The sequence below is a fragment of the Apium graveolens genome, chromosome 2 (assembly GCF_009905375.1).
Source record: "Apium graveolens cultivar Ventura chromosome 2, ASM990537v1, whole genome shotgun sequence".
Lineage (NCBI taxonomy): Eukaryota > Viridiplantae > Streptophyta > Magnoliopsida > Apiales > Apiaceae > Apium > Apium graveolens.
Window position 1 is genome coordinate 69,310,044 of NC_133648.1, and position 18,921 is coordinate 69,328,964.

An 18,921-nucleotide genomic window follows, 5' to 3' on the forward strand; every position below is an offset into this window, starting at 1 on the left:
AATTCATGGAAAACATAAGGACATATAACTGCATGTTCACAATTACATCATTAGGAGTGCGAGTCAACTCGGCAATAAATAAAACAAGAGGCCCGTATGTCTTCCGGGTTAGCGGTGTCAATATTCATTTTATAGGTTCATTAGTACCGAAAAAAGGAGAACGACCAAAGTATGCATAACTTTACATATACGATACTGAGAACGAAGTTAGAAATAGGATTGGCACAATGTAAAGGAATGGCCCTAATCCGGCCATTGATGAAGAAATTGTCAATCAGTTATCCAATATGCTGGACGGAACAAACAATCATTTGGTAAAATCTTTCAGGCAGGCAAGGGACAGGTACAACACGGAAGTATATGCTTTATTTCACTTACGAATCCCATGTAGCAGATCCCAAGATGGGCGCCGATATGATATGCCAACAACTTCTGAAATAGCTGGCTTAATCGTGGGTGATGTCGACAAGAAAAGATGTGAGCGTGATGTTGTTGTACACCATATGAGGTACGGTCCACAACAGATAAGCAATTTGCATCCAAGCTACATGGCCATGACATACTCGTTAATACATCCATATGGTGAAGATGGATTTAGACCCGGAATAACATTGAGAGATGGCAAAAAATTGATTATAACACCCTCCAAATCCGGGGTATAGATTTGGGGCATTATTAACAACAATTACCAACTATATCTGCACAAGCGGAATATAAATATAATAATTACCCCGAACTATCACTATTCAGGATCTTTTAAGGTTTGAGTTTGGAAACAAGAATCATGCACTACACTTTATTACAAAACTTTATTCTATCTACAGTTTCACTACGCAATCTTTTATTCAAACTACACAAAACTTTTATTCAACCCAATATCACTACTTATCCTGCTACACCTGATCTGGCAATTCAAAGCTCTCTTCGGGAATAGGAATGAACACTCTTGGTATAAGAGGGTCCCGCTGCTTGACTCGCTTCTTGACTATGCGGGTCCTGATGGGTTTCATTCTCTACCTTAACTGTAAAACAATAGGAGTGACAATAAAAGAAATGAGCCAAAATTGCTCAACAAGCCTGCAACAATATATATATATTATAAAGAGCGAGAAATAAATGAACCAATAAGCCGCTGGTTTGAACAACCATCTGTATCTGTATATGATAACAATTTGCCAACACTGGCGAGTGCCAAATGAACAAGACTGGAACAAGAACCAACATATGCACTATAACCTGCTGATCAGTCAGAATATAGTGCGGATCTATACCCAACTGCATAGACCCAACCAACATTAGGAGTACTCAGGCAACTATGGCCTATTAATTAATGGCCTGGGTAAAACCCAGTCCGTAAAGTAACCATCCAGTCCAAGGCTTAGCATCCGGAATATTCGGAATGCTATTGATATATCCCAACACCAGGATATACCAGAATATATGTAACAAGGGTAAAGGAATTGAAATATGAACAAGGAATTCAATAAATTGGGTAAATCAAGAATTGAAATGAAATGGAACAAGTGATAATAAGTAGGTAACAGTGTATATGAACAATGATTATCAAAGAGAATCGATACGATAGAAAGGAAATATAAATCACTATTCTGAATTTAGAATAGGGGAGAAACTTGCCTTGCGTGTACTTAACCTGGTTTAACTTACTGCCTTCTGACCCTAGCTTGTTCTGCCTTGCTAACACTGAACAAATCATGGAAAGATAGGTGTTTAGATAATTTACTACATACGTGTATCTTGAATTGATATCACGCAACCTTATCAGTCTACCCATGCGTTTCCTATCTGACTCGCATATATATACATATAATTATATGCCACATAAGATTCACATAATCACGTAAGGCACATAGCACATAAAGCACATAATTGATTTTTAATCTCATAACTATTCTTAGAATCGATACTAGACTCATATTGGTATTAACTAGCCTTATCTGATTTTATTATAATTTTTCGGGATTTATTCGGCTCAATTATATCCCTACTAGGACCTATGAACTATCAATTATCACCAAACCACTCTTTTTCAGAAGAAATTATAACTTACAACCATTTTTATTGGATTCGTCTCATTTTTCTGAGTCTAGAGGTCTTTGTTTTACTCAAATCGGACTAACGGTTGAATTGTTATGAATTAAACACTGTAATTTAATTTATTATTCAATATAAATAATTATTACAACCTTTTTAATCCTAAAATAATTTTTAAATAATTATTTAAGAAAAATCAAAGTCAAAAATAATTTTTTTATAATTTTTGGAGTTAAAATGAAGAAGTTACGATTTATTGAAAATTATGTGATTAATTATCGAAATAATTAATCACTTTTTAAATAAATAACTAATAAATAATTAATAATTGCCTATTTAATAATTTAAAATAATAAATCCCTAATTATTAGGATTAATCACAATTTATTATAATATTTATAACTTATCGATATTTATTCGATTAGATCGATTATTTACAAATAATCAATCAACTTAATTAACCGATACGCTATTTATCGAATAACTACGAATTATTCGAATTATAATCTAACTCAACGATTAACTACTCGTATAAATACGAGCTACTCGCAATCCTCACATAATTATCGAACCATTACATTATTATTGTTGTACTTATACGATTCGTTAATCAATTAATTATCGGTATTTAATTATTCAATACGAATAATTATTACAACACTCTTGAATAAATATCGCTCGATTAATAATTCTAACTTAGCGAATCACTATTCGAAAAAGTACGAGTTACTCGCAGTATTCAACTAATTTACGAATTATTATTCGTATTATTCGATTATTTTTAATCCTTATTTATTAATTAATTACCTAATTATTAATTAACTAAATAACTAATAAATAATTAGATAAATAATTAAATAATTATTTAAATAACTAATTTCGAATTTCTAAATTAATAAAATAATTTAGAAATTATTATTAATAATTTTCAGTATTTAAATCTAAATTTTATTAGATTTTTGGAATTATTAAAATCTGATTTTTATTTTATACAATAAAAGAAATTAAATAAAAATAAAAAAAAAACAGAATACAGAAACTGGGAATCGGGTTTTGAAGATCAAACCCGGGTCGTTTCCCGGGTCGACTCGGGTCACGAAAAACACCGGCTGCCCAGAAAACGCCGACGCCGGCGGCCCTATTCCGGCGAACCAATTCTGCCACTACAGCGATGCAACGACGAAGTTAGTCGAGGGTTTTCATTCTCCAGTCTCCCAGGAAGCTCGTTCCACCATTCTTTTTCATCCCCGTCGCACAGGTCGCCATCTCCGGCCAAAAACAAAACAACTCCGGTGAGTTGCAACTGAATCCGACGACCTCGGTTTCCAGGCAAAACGGACATCGTTTGCTTCGTTTCTTAATGGGTTTTCACTCCAAATCACTCCAGGAATACAATCACGCCAACAACTTCGTCTAATAACCCAGGGAACCATTTCTCCGATCAAAATCATAATATTTCCGGCCAAAACTCAAAGTACCGATTTCGTACACCAAAAATTACACATAATAGCTTAAAATAAAGCTTATTAACTCTACAATCTAACCCCTATAATCAAAATAACCTCAGATTCATACAAAATCAAAAACGAACTAAAATAAAATTGTATAAACTTGAAACTAAGAACTAACACTTAGGACAATCTTTTGTTGAAATAAATAGCATAAATCGACTGTAAACAAGTATATACAACTATACCAAGCATCAAAATCAACCCAGAACCCCATAATCAAAAACCCCCAATTTCAGTCCAAGAACCCTAAAGTATGAATTGAAAATCTAAACAACAAAACATGAAATTGATGGTATGAATAGAAAGTACAGATCAAGAGCTTTGTTTTGGTTACTCACATGATCGATTTGGATAACAGAATCACTCTCAAATCTGCAGTTGAATTCTCTGGATGTTCTTCACCCCCACAAATATTTTCTTGAATTTCTGATTTTTTTCTGATTAATTAACTAATTAATTAACAGTAAATCAACTATTTATATTTATGAAAATAATACCCCTAAATAAAATTAAGGGGCTAATTATACTCCTAATAAAAATATTTGGCCCCAATTTTTATAATTTTTGGGTATTAATATTGAATTTTTAATTATCCAATAAATACAAAATAAATGCTAAAAATTCCCAAAAATTGTGAATATTACAAAAATGCAAAGAAAAATGATATATGATAATTTCATGATCATATAAAAATAAAAATGTGATTTTTGTGGGGCTTTTGGTACCCGAAGGGATCCGGAAAAAGTCGTTTTTTCGCGAAAAAGGTCAATTGGTAAAACGTCTAGGGGTTCAGAATAGCGATACGGTATAGGGCATTTTTGGCAAAATAGGGCCAATGATTTTGTTTGAAATACTGGCTTTTAAAACATAGTTTTGAGCTGTACAGGTTTTGATATAATATATATAACTGACGATAAAACGTTCAATAACTATCCAAAACACGTTTGGATCAAAACAACCAACACATAACACATAGCAGTTAGGGTTCAACGACTTAACACATTTAATCACATAATAATATACATAATTTATTATTATTATAATAAAATACAAGCGTAATTCCTCGGTCGTTACATTCTCCCCCCCTTAACAAGATTCTGTCCTCAGAATCTAATTATACAAATAACTGAGGATACTTTTCCAGCATTTCACTTTCAAGCTCCCAGGTTGATTCTTCAACCATTGGGTTTCTCCATAAAACTCTCACTAATGACACAGACTTATTTCTTAATACCCTCTCTTGCCTATCTAGAACTCTTATTGGCTGTTCTACATATGACAAATCTGCCTGAAGTTCTACTGGTTCATACTCTATTACATGCCTTGTATCAGGATTATACCTCTTAAGCATAGATACATGAAATACGTTGTGAATGTGCTGCATATGGGGTGGTAGAGCTAACTCGTACGCAACCTTCCCAATTTTCTTCAAAATCTCAAATGGTCCAACGTATCGTGGCTTCAATTTCCCTTTATTGCCAAATCTGGTCAATCCTTTCCATGGCGATATTTTGAGCAATACGTGTTCTCCTTCCTGATAATCCATATCCTTCCTGGCTTGGTTTGCATATCTGCTTTGTCTGTTTTGTGCTGCCTCGATTCGTTTTCGAATAAGATCAATCTTTTCTTTTGTCTGCTGAATTAATTCTGGACCCAAAATCTTGCGTTCTCCAACTTCATCCCAGTGCACGGGTGATCTGCATTTCCTCCCATATAATGCTTCATACGGTGGCATTCCAATACTGGCGTGATAGCTATTATTATAAGAAAATTCCACTAGGGGTAAATGTTCATCCCAACTGCCTTCAAAATCGATCGCACAAACTCGTAGCATGTCTTCAATCATTTGAATTGTCCTTTCACTTTGGCCGTCAGTTTGCGGATGATAAGCTGTACTCATATTCAACTTCATTCCTAGACATTCTTGGAATTGTCTCCAAAATCTTGAATTGAAACGAGGATCTCGATCCGATACAATTGATACTGGTACTCCATGACGCATCACAATTTCTTTGAGATACATGTGCACTAATTTGTCGAGCGAAAATCTTTCATTAATTGGTAGAAAATGTGCCGACTTCGTAAGTCTGTCAATGATTACCCATATCGCATCATGATTTGCCCTAGTCTTCGGTAGTCCTACCACAAAATCCATCGCTAGATGTTCCCATTTCCATTCTGGAATGTCTAATGGTTGCAATAACCCACTCGGACGTTGGTGTTCTGCTTTAACTCGCTGGCATGTGTAGCATTTACTCACCCATTCTGCTATCTCCTTCTTCATATTCGGCCACCAAAAATTTTCCTTTAAATCGCGATACATTTTCGTGCTTCCTGGATGAATGGAATACTTCGAATTGTGCGCATTTCGCATAATTTCTTCTTTTAATTCTGCCACGTTAGGGATCCAGATTCTTGACGCAAAACGTAAAATTCCTTCATTATCTTTCTGAGTTGTAATCTCTTCTCCTGTTAAGCTGTCGTCTTGACTCATCACTTCTTCTTGACAACGGCGAATCTTTTCCAGCAATTCTGGTTGGAAAGTCATAGCGTAGATAGTTTCTGCAGATTCATCGGGAATACGAATTTCGATTTCCAATTTGTCGAATTCCTTGGCCAATTCTTCGCACGAAGTTAACCGATTTAATCTTTCTTTTCTACTTAGCGCATCTGCTACAACATTTGCTTTTCCTGGATGATAACTGATTGTAATATCGTAATATTTAATCAATTCCAGCCATCGACGTTGTCGCATGTTTAGTTCCTTTTGCGTGAAGATATACTTCAGACTTTTATGATCCGTGTAGATTTCACATTTTTCACCGTACAGATAATGTCTCCAAAGCTTCAATGCAAATACAATTGCTGCTAATTCCAGATCATGCGTAGGATATTTCTGCTCATGAGGTTTAAGTTGTCTCGACGCATATGCAATGACGTTACCATGTTGCATCAACACACATCCTAAACCACGATATGAAGCGTCACTGTAAATAACAAAATTTCCTTGCTCGTCTGGCAGTACTAATACTGGTGCCGTCACCAACCGATTCTTCAACTCTTGAAAACTTTCTTCACACTTACTATTCCATTCGAACTTTTCACTTTGTCGAGTTAACTTGGTCAGCGGTGTAGCTATCTTCGCAAAATCTTTGACAAATCTTCGATAATATCCTTCCAAACCTAAGAAACTTCGAACCTCTGTCGGCGTCTTTGGTCTTTCCCAATTCAACACGGCTTCAATCTTTGCTGGATCAACTTGAATGCCTTCTCTGCTGATGATGTGCCCTAGAAACTGCACTTCTTTCAGCCAAAATTCGCATTTGGAAAATTTTGCATAAAGCTGCTCCTTCCGTAATATCTCCAATGTCGTTCTTAAATGCGCTGCATGCTCTTCTTCCGTCTTTGAATAGATCAAGATGTCATCAATAAATATAATGATAAACTTATCCAAATACTTCTTGAATATTCGATTCATCAAATCCATAAACGCTGCAGGTGCATTCGTCAATCCAAAAGCCATTACAAGAAATTCATAGTGTCCGTACCTTGTTCTAAACGCTGTCTTTGGAATATCTTCGGCCTTGATCTTTAACTGATGATAGCCTGATCGTAAGTCGATTTTCGAAAACCATGCTGCTCCTTTTAGTTGATCAAATAAATCATCAATGCGAGGTAAAGGATATTTATTCTTGATAGTTAACTTGTTCAGCTCACGATAATCGATACACAGTCGCATACTACCATCCTTCTTTTTCACGAACAATACTGGCGCACCCCATGGGGATACACTTGGCCTTATAATTCCTTTGTCAAGAAGTTCTTGCAACTGTTTTGCTAATTCCCTCATTTCAACAGGTGCCATTCGATATGGAGTTTTCGAAATTGGTTCAGTCCCTGGCGTCAAGTCAATAGTAAACTCAATTTCTCGATCTGGTGGAAGTCCTGGTAATTCGTCCGGAAAAACATCAAGAAATTCACAAACTACAGGAATATCTTCAATCTTCAAATCTCCCTTATCAACATCCCATACATAGGCTAAATAAGCTTGACATCCTTGACGTAGCAATCTTCTCGTCTGCATTATTGATAGGAATTTCTGCTTTTGCTTCTCACCTTTAAATATTACCGTTTCATTTTCTTCAGTTTGCAATTTCACTCTCTTATCCGCACAGTCAATTTGAGCATTATTATTAGACAGCCAATCCATTCCTAAAATAATATCAAACTCCCCTAACCTAAAAGGTATCAAATCAACTGAAAAATGACATCTCCCTATCTCAATATCACAGCTCGGACATACTCGATCTACTGCAACCTGATCATTATTCGCTAATTTTATGACTAACACTTCATCCAACCACTGAATCTCACAATCTATCTTAGAGATAAAGGCTTCAGAAATAAAAGATCTAGTAGCTCCTGAATCAATCAATACCAAAGCATTTACGGAATTTACAGGAAGTGTACCTGCAACCACATTCGGACTCTGTACCGCTTCCTTCATTGACATGTTGAAAGTCCTTGCTCTGGGCTGATTTCGCTGTGGTAATGGAGGTGGAGGTAATGCTAAAATTCTTGGAATACTGGCAGCCATTGCAATTCCTCTGCAGTCTTTGGCGATATGTCCTTTTCTCCCACATTGGAAACAAGTAACTTCTGTCTTTCCCATTGGACATTCTCCAGAATAGTGTCCCCTTTGCTTGCACTTGAAACACGTAACATTTAGCTTGTTGCAAACTCCTGTATGCTTTCTACCACACGTTCTGCAATCAGGTATAAGCGGTCGGATAAGTCTCTGCTGAATCGGGGCTGGAAGTCGATTTCCCATCCTCTGATTGTTCTGCTCTGGCCTTTTGAAATTTACTTTTCCCCGAGCTTGAAATCCCGGCCTTTTGTTGAAATGATTCTGAAAATTCCCTGGTCCTTTCTCTTTCTGAGCTGCTTCGCTTTCTCCTTCAATAATCATAGCCTTCTGAACAACAGCCACATAAGTTGTCAATTCAAACACAGCTACCCTGCTACGAATCCATGGTTTCAGTCCTTGCTGAAATCTCTTGGCCCGCTTCTCGTCCGTATCCACCTGTTCTGGAACAAACCTTGCCAATTCAGTAAACTTGGTCTCATAATCCGCAACCGAAAAGTTGTCTTGTTTCAGCTCCAGGAACTTGATCTCCATCTGGTTCTTCATAAAACGAGGAAAATATTTCTCCAAGAAAAGATCAGTGAATCTGTTCCAGGTCACCACACCTTCTTCCAAAGCTTTCTTTGATTCCCACCAGTAATTAGCTTCGCCTTTTAGAAAATAGCTAGCGAAATCTGTCTTCTGCTCTTCCTCAACCTTTACCAACGAAAAAGCCTTTTCCATCTCTTTCAGCCAAGCTCTCGCTTTTGTAGGATCTGTGGAACCCATAAATTCCGGTGGCTTCACCGACTGAAATTGCTTGAAAGTAGTCGTAGGTGCTGCTGGTGGTATTTGATGTCCTGGATGAGCGACTTGCTGTAACATCTGTTGCTGGAACTGCTGTTGCTGCTGCTGCATTTGTTGTTGCATCATCAACATCTGCTGTTGCATGAAATTAAACATCTGATCCATCTGTTTATTATTGTTTTGGCCCTCGGTGTTTCCATTCGATGAGTCGGGCTGCGCTTTTCTTTTAGGTGCCATTTTTCTGGTAAATAAATAATGGATCTTATTTAATAACAGTATATTAAACATATATTAAAACAGTCGATTCGAGAAAGAAAATAACTTATTAAATAACTGAATAGATAAAACAGTATGATATGTTTTAAATTTAATAATTTTTTTTTTTTTTTTTTACAACATGGTCGTGAATAAAACTACATTTGTAAATATGCAATGGTACTGAAATAAATGTAAATGCTTAAATGACTGGAAATAAAATAAAGAAAACGTGTAAAAGATTATCTCATATATATATATATATATAGGTAGAACACCAGCTACAGGTGTCAGTGCTTGATACAAAAACCTATGATATAACAGTCGTACTGCTACTACTATCAGTCAGAGTCAGTAGCTACACTCATACAAACTAGTCATACAATACTATGCTGCCTCTATCTACAAAATATACATAATACAACACTCATCGATCTGCTGGTCTCAAAATCCTGGTGGTACGTGGCTCAACTCCTCCTGCACTGCCTCTAGCACTGCCTCGGTAAGTCCCAATGCTCTGCGATATGCTGTCTCCGCACTAAGATCCTGCTGTCTCAAATCAGTAAGCTGCTGCGAACTAACCCGGTGAATATGATGTAGTCTCTCTCTCAGTATATAATCCGGTCGTAATGCTCTGACAGGACCATCCGTCTGTGTCTCATACAATCCAAGGATCTCTCTACACTGGTTCTGCCATCTAATCCTCTCCTCCCTCTCTGCCTGAAAGCGCTGGTAAGTCACGGTATGATGCTCATGAAGATCAGTGCTGGAACCTCGAGAAGGTAATGGTCCATCCACCACGATCTCATCCATAAACTCTGGCTGAGGAAACTGATACACTCCTGGAACAGGTGCATAAATGGCTAATGGGGCAGGAAATAAGACAGGCTGCTCCATAGGCGCATACACAAGCGGCTCTGCCTCTGGCTCCATCGGTGGCATCTCTGGAATCTCGACTGGTGGCATATGAATCTGAGGCTCTACATCCTCCCACTGCGGAAGATCAACCATATCAGGAATATCAAACATCGGAAACTCTAATGGTGGAATATCTGGTATTTCTGGCTCAACGTATGGAAAATAATCTGCAAAACCTGGTACCTCCGGGAAAAGTGGTATCTCTGGTGCTGGCTCAGGTGGCAATGGAGGTAAAACCTGCTCTGACACTGGGGCTACTACCGGTGCATCCACTGGATCTGTCTCGGTCCTCTCCGTAGACGATGATAAAGAAGCCATCTAATATACATAAAAATAATAACACAAAAACAATCAAATCACAATCCTATAACTCATAACTTCTAATCACATAGACAAACAGTCCTAACACTCTCACTCTCATCCTATCTTATTTTCCTATCTTATCTTAACCCTAACATTCTTGTTTTCCAAGGTCAATCCTAAGCTCTGATGCCAACTATAACACCCTCCAAATCCGGGGTATAGATTTGGGGCATTATTAACAACAATTACCAACTATATCTGCACAAGCGGAATATAAATATAATAATTACCCCGAACTATCACTATTCAGGATCTTTTAAGGTTTGAGTTTGGAAACAAGAATCATGCACTACACTTTATTACAAAACTTTATTCTATCTACAGTTTCACTACGCAATCTTTTATTCAAACTACACAAAACTTTTATTCAACCCAACATCACTACTTATCCTGCTACACCTGATCTGGCAATTCAAAGCTCTCTTCGGGAATAGGAATGAACACTCTTGGTATAAGAGGGTCCCGCTGCTTGACTCGCTTCTTGACTATGCGGGTCCTGATGGGTTTCATTCTCTACCTTAACTGTAAAACAATAGGAGTGACAATAAAAGAAATGAGCCAAAATTGCTCAACAAGCCTGCAACAATATATATATATATATTATAAAGAGCGAGAAATAAATGAACCAATAAGCCGCTGGTTTGAACAACCATCTGTATCTGTATATGATAACAATTTGCCAACACTGGCGAGTGCCAAATGAACAAGACTGGAACAAGAACCAACATATGCACTATAACCTGCTGATCAGTCAGAATATAGTGCGGATCTATACCCAACTGCATAGACCCAACCAACATTAGGAGTACTCAGGCAACTATGGCCTATTAATTAATGGTCTGGGTAAAACCCAGTCCGTAAAGTAACCATCCAGTCCAAGGCTTAGCATCCAGAATATTCGGAATGCTATTGATATATCCCAACACCAGGATATACCAGAATATATGTAACAAGGGTAAAGGAATTGAAATATGAACAAGGAATTCAATAAATTGGGTAAATCAAGAATTGAAATGAAATGGAACAAGTGATAATAAGTAGGTAACAGTGTATATGAACAATGATTATCAAATAGAATCGATACGATAGAAAGGAAATATAAATCACTATTCTGAATTTAGAATAGGGGAGAAACTTGCCTTGCGTGTACTTAACCTGGTTTAACTTACTGCCTTCTGACCCTAGATTGTTCTGCCTTGCTAACACTGAACAAATCATGGAAAGATAGGTGTTTAGATAATTTACTACATACGTGTATCTTGAATTGATATCACGCAACCTTATCAGTCTACCCATGCGTTTCTATCTGACTCGCATATATATACATATAATTATATGCCACATAAGATTCACATAATCACGTAAGGCACATAGCACATAAAGCACATAATTGATTTTTAATCTCATAACTATTCTTAGAATCGATACTAGACTCATATTGGTATTAACTAGCCTTATCTGATTTTATTATAATTTTTCGGGATTTATTCGGCTCAATTATATCCCTACTAGGACCTATGAACTATCAATTATCACCAAACCACTCTTTTTCAGAAGAAATTATAACTTACAACCATTTTTATTGGATTCGTCTCATTTTTCTGAGTCTAGAGGTCTTTGTTTTACTCAAATCGGACTAACGGTTGAATTGTTATGAATTAAACACTGTAATTTAATTTATTATTCAATATAAATAATTATTACAACCTTTTTAATCCTAATATAATTTTTAAATAATTATTTAAGAAAAATCAAAGTCAAAAATAATTTTTTTATAATTTTTGGAGTTAAAATGAAGAAGTTACGATTTATTGAAAATTATGTGATTAATTATCGAAATAATTAATCACTTTTTAAATAAATAACTAATAAATAATTAATAATTGCCTATTTAATAATTTAAAATAATAAATCCCTAATTATTAGGATTAATCACAATTTATTATAATATTTATAACTTATCGATATTTATTCGATTAGATCGATTATTTACAAATAATCAATCAACTTAATTAACCGATACGCTATTTATCGAATAACTACGAATTATTCGAATTATAATCTAACTCAACGATTAACTACTCGTATAAATACGAGCTACTCGCAATCCTCACATAATTATCGAACCATTACATTATTATTGTTGTACTTATATGATTCGTTAATCAATTAATTATCGGTATTTAATTATTCAATACGAATAATTATTACAACACTCTTGAATAAATATCGCTCGATTAATAATTCTAACTTAGCGAATCACTATTCGAAAAAGTACGAGTTACTCGCAGTATTCAACTAATTTACGAATTATTATTCGTATTATTCGATTATTTTTAATCCTTATTTATTAATTAATTACCTAATTATTAATTAACTAAATAACTAATAAATAATTAGATAAATAATTAAATAATTATTTAAATAACTAATTTCGAATTTCTAAATTAATAAAATAATTTAGAAATTATTATTAATAATTTTCAGTATTTAAATCTAAATTTTATTAGATTTTTGGAATTATTAAAATCTGATTTTTATTTTATACAATAAAAGAAATTAAATAAAAATAAAAAAAAAACAGAATACAGAAACTGGGAATCGGGTTTTGAAGATCAAACCCGGGTCGTTTCCCGGGTCGACTCGGGTCACGAAGAACACCGGCTGCCCAGAAAACGCCGACGCCGGCGGCCCTATTCCGGCGAACCAATTCTGCCACTACAGCGATGCAACGACGAAGTTAGTCGAGGGTTTTCATTCTCCAGTCTCCCAGGAAGCTCGTTCCACCATTCTTTTTCATCCCCGTCGCACAGGTCGCCATCTCCGGCCAAAAACAAAACAACTCCGGTGAGTTGCAACTGAATCCGACGACCTCGGTTTCCAGGCAAAACGGACATCGTTTGCTTCGTTTCTTAATGGGTTTTCACTCCAAATCACTCCAGGAATACAATCACGCCAACAACTTCGTCTAATAACCCAGGGAACCATTTCTCCGATCAAAATCATAATATTTCCGGCCAAAACTCAAAGTACCGATTTCGTACACCAAAAATTACACATAATAGCTTAAAATAAAGCTTATTAACTCTACAATCTAACCCCTATAATCAAAATAACCTCAGATTCATACAAAATCAAAAACGAACTAAAATAAAATTGTATAAACTTGAAACTAAGAACTAACACTTAGGACAATCTTTTGTTGAAATAAATAGCATAAATCGACTGTAAACAAGTATATACAACTATACCAAGCATCAAAATCAACCCAGAACCCCATAATCAAAAACCCCCAATTTCAGTCCAAGAACCCTAAAGTATGAATTGAAAATCTAAACAACAAAACATGAAATTGATGGTATGAATAGAAAGTACAGATCAAGAGCTTTGTTTTGGTTACTCACATGATCGATTTGGATAACAGAATCACTCTCAAATCTGCAGTTGAATTCTCTGGATGTTCTTCACCCCCACAAATATTTTCTTGAATTTCTGATTTTTTTCTGATTAATTAACTAATTAATTAACAGTAAATCAACTATTTATATTTATGAAAATAATACCCCTAAATAAAATTAAGGGGCTAATTATACTCCTAATAAAAATATTTGGCCCCAATTCTTATAATTTTTGGGTATTAATATTGAATTTTTAATTATCCAATAAATACAAAATAAATGCTAAAAATTCCCAAAAATTGTGAATATTACAAAAATGCAAAGAAAAATGATATATGATAATTTCATGATCATATAAAAATAAAAATGTGATTTTTGTGGGGCTTTTGGTACCCGAAGGGATCCGGAAAAAGTCGTTTTTCGCGAAAAAGGTCAATTGGTAAAACGTCTAGGGGTTCAGAATAGCGATACGGTATAGGGCATTTTTGGCAAAATAGGGCCAATGATTTTGTTTGAAATACTGGCTTTTAAAACATAGTTTTGAGCTGTACAGATTTTGATATAATATATATAACTGACGATAAAACGTTCAATAACTATCCAAAACACGTTTGGATCAAAACAACCAACACATAACACATAGCAGTTAAGGTTCAACGACTTAACACATTTAATCACATAATAATATACATAATTTATTATTATTATAATAGAATACAAGCGTAATTCCTCGGTCGTTACATTGATAATGTGTCAGTATTATTGCTTTAGGTTACAACAAAGGTTGAATGTGGGACAAACACTTCTTCGAAGCGGAAGACTTCTACAAAAATATAGAGTTGATTGTTACATGACAATTGAGGAAGAGAGAATTCGATGGATACGACTAAATCAGAAAAAACTAAGATCAGACCTCTATTCTGGACTAATGGATGCTGTTCATTGAGGCGATTCAGATTGTGCAAAAGTGGGGAAGTCAGTTATCCTACCTTCTTCACACACCGACGGGCCCAGGTACAGGGTACAAAATTACAAGGGTTGCAATGGCTATTTGTAAGTGGGCAGGATATCCATATTTGTTTATAACTTTTACTTGCAACCCAAAATGACCAGAAATTAATGATATGCTCCAATTGATTGGACAAAAAGACGATAGTAATCAGGTCAATGTTATATGTAGAGTTTTCGAGATCAAGCTATTTCAGCTAATGCAAGATTTGAAAAGAGAAGAACCTTTTGGAAGGATAATTGCAAGTAAGTTTACTAACTTAATATATTTATGCCATGTATTTTTTATCACGCACACAACATCTTGGATTCGATAATCTGGTTTATGTTATTATACTCCTATTATTGATAAATGAAAATTCAATTAATAAAAATACTAAATTAACATATGAATTATAGATATAGTTCCCTGACTACAATAGTTTAACACTTAATAATAAATATTCTTATCATCTAGGTATCATGTTTTGTTTTTAACAAATAATTTCAAATACTCTCTTACTACAATGCCAAAAAGTGAGGCATGCTTGAATAATAAATCCACTATTTTATGCAAAAAATTATTATTATTATTATATTTATTAATTTAATTTTTCTTCCTATAAGTATTGAAGTGGTCATTTATAAATTTGATATTTAAAATTTTACCAATATTAATTGTTAAAAGATAAATAAAATAAATAGAAACACTACAAGAGCATTTAATAATAAAAAATTAAATTTTCCCAAATGAAAGTCATTTTATATACTACTTTATCTAGGTTTTAACACATTTATATGCAATTAACTTAAGTAGAACACGTTATGATATTTTATATTTGAGAACTATACAATATAAAATAAAGTGAATCAAAATAAATGGCTTATGTAGTGATAACAGAAATTGTTGTTGGACACTTCATATACAAGCCAAATGATTTATAATTTTTTGTTTTTAAATATGTTAAGTTTTGGAAGATATATAAAATATTTCATTCGGAAGTAGGTTTCTTAAAGTGAAATTAGGACATGTAGTTTGAAAAATGAGATCAAAATGTTATGATATTGAACATTCATGTAATATAAAGATGCTGACCTTTTATTGAGTCTGAAATCAAGCATTACTATATAATTTTAAATCTCTCTTGCCAAAAGAAATTATGATATTTTAATACCCTTCAAAAAATAATTATGAATAATATTTTAATAATCATGTAATTGACATATTTTGCTATTGTGTGTCTTTTACTATAAAGAAATTGATAAAACAAAATTATCATATACCTCCTACAAAATTAAGTTTTAATAATGAATGTAACTATCCTCCCCTTGCAGGTTTATAAATAATTGAATTTAAAAAAAAAGGATTGCCACATGCACACATAATACTTTTCTTGGACCAGACAATGAAAAATCCTACAGCGTCACGAATTGATGAAATTGTAAGTGCTGAAATCCCTGACCCCAATATTGATCCAGATGAGTATGATGCTGTGAAAACGCATATGATTCATGGTCCATGTGGCCAACTCAATAAAAACTCTCCATGCATGATAAAAGACAAGTGTGCGAGACATTTCCTGAAAAAATTCAGTGATCAGACAAGAATAGATTCCGAAAGATTCCCGGTATACAAGAGGAGGGACAACGACATTAATGTCAAGAAGAAGGACCTCATAATAGATAATCATTTTGTGGTTCCTTACAATCGCAATTTGATTATCAAATTGGATGCTCACATCAATATTAAGGTTTGCAATTACTCAAGATCGATAAAATATTTGTTCAAGTATGTCAATAAAGGGTCTGATAGAGCAAACACAACACTTGAATCAATTGATTCGGTAAATCGAATAGATGCGACCAAAGCTTACCTTGATTGTAGATACATATCTGCCACAGAAGCGTGCTGGAGAATTTTCCAGTTTGATATAAATCATAGATATCCATCGGTTGAGAGATTACCATTTCACCTTCATGGAGAACATACAGTAATATTTGAAGAAGACAAGTGTGTCGAGAATGTGCTCTCCATGCCCAGATTTGAAAAACAAAGTTTACAGAATGGCTAGATACAAACAAGAATCATGAAAATGCACGTGAACTAACTTACTCAGATTTTACAACTCAATGGGTTTGGAACACTCGAGACAAAATATGGACAAGGAGAAAAAAAGGGATATCGATTGGTAGAATTTACTTTATTTATCCTTCATCCGGGGAGCGATTTTACATGCGAATGCTTCTCAATGTTGTCAAAGGTAGCACTTCCTTCGAATGTATACGAACAGTAAATGGGGTCACATATAAAGCTTTCAAAGCCACATGTTATGCTTTGGGGTTGTTAGATTATGATAAAGAATGGATTGACTACTTGAATGAAGCTGCCATATGGGTCACTGGCTATGAATTACGAAATTTGTTTATCACCATACTGATATACTGTCAAGTTTCTGATGCATCACAACTTTGGAAAAATATCTACACTGCACTATCAGAAGATATCATGTCCATGCAAAGGAAGAGATTCAGAAATAAAGACCTTCAGCTGACCGAAGAACAAGTAGAAGTATACACATTGGCCGAAATTGAAACACTAATGTAGAAGTTGGGAAAAAGCTTGAGAGACATAGATGGGATGCCACAACTTAACACATCATTACTGAGAGATTCAAGCAATAAGATGGTCAATGAAGAGCTGGACTATGACACAGAACAGCTAAAGGTACAACATGAAAAATCAGTTATTTCTCTAAATACTTACCAGAAAAGAGCTTATGAAGCATTAATACAATCTGTTGAGGATGAAGAATGCCATTTATTTTTCATCAGCGGACATGATGGTACTGGTAAAACCTTCCTGTGGAATACAATTATTTCAAACCTAAGATCAAGATTGAAAATAGTATTTCTAGTTGCAACCGCAGGCATTGTAGCATTGTTGATGCCCAATGGAAGGACAACGCATTCACGATTTTATATTCCAATTGATGTCACGGCAGAGTCAACTTGTGAAATCCAATATGGGAGCCAATTAGCCGAACTTCTATTAAAGACCTCTTTGATCATTTGGGATGAAGCACCCATGGAGAGTAAATTATGTGTCGAAGTTTTGGACAGGACCTAGAGGGATATTCTAAGAACCAGGTTTAACAATAGTGTTGAAAAACCATTTGGTGGGCTAACAGTTGTATGTGGGGGTGATTTTCGCCAAATATTTCCCGTCATTCCAAAAGGTACAAGAGCTGATATTATCGATGCATCTCTAACTTCATCCCATTTGTGGCCATTTTTTAAGGTATACGAGCTCAACCAGAACATGAGGCTACATAATGACAGTCTAAGTAAGGCAGATGTAGACAGTATAGCTACCTTTGACAAATGGTTGTTACAAGTAGGAAACGGGTTGGTTTATGAAGATTTTCATAATGAATTGGTCAAAATACCAACACATTTATGTTGTGACCCCTGTGGAGATCCAATGAAAATAATAGTCCAGTCTATCTACCCCTCCCTTTTACAAAACTACAGCGATCCTGTATACTTGACGGAAGCAGAACATACTTAAGCTCAGACAGCATATGTAAAGCAAGTATGAAAACAGATTAAAATGATCTATTATATCCAGCGGAGTTCCTAAATAGCTTAAAATTCAACGGAGTCCCGAATCATGACATACAACTCAAAGAAGGTACACCGATAATGCTACTCAGAAATTTAAACCAGTCAGAAGGATTGTGCAATGACACTAGATTGGTTATTATCCGTCTGGGTAAATGGTCAATTCGGGCCGATATCATATCAAGCACAAATATTGGCCGAAATGTTACAATTCCACGAATTATTATGACTCTAAAAGAATCAAGGTGGCCATTTAAGCTTAACCGGAGACAACTTCCTGTAACACCATGTTTCACTATGATGATAAATAAAAGTCAGGGGCAAACACTCAAGCATGTCGACTTATATCTGTCGAGCCAAGTTTTCATCCATGGCCAGTATTATG

General features: G+C 34.9%; 1 protein-coding gene across 1 annotated transcript; it reads left to right on the forward strand.

The window, feature by feature from the left end:
- Window positions 1-17,598: 17,598 nt before the first annotated feature.
- On the forward strand, window positions 17,599-18,042 carry LOC141690555 (uncharacterized). Its single transcript, XM_074495347.1, has one exon. The coding sequence runs from the start codon at window positions 17,599-17,601 to the stop codon at window positions 18,040-18,042; it is 444 nt and encodes a 147-aa protein (XP_074351448.1).
- The last annotated feature ends 879 nt before the right edge of the window (window positions 18,043-18,921 follow it).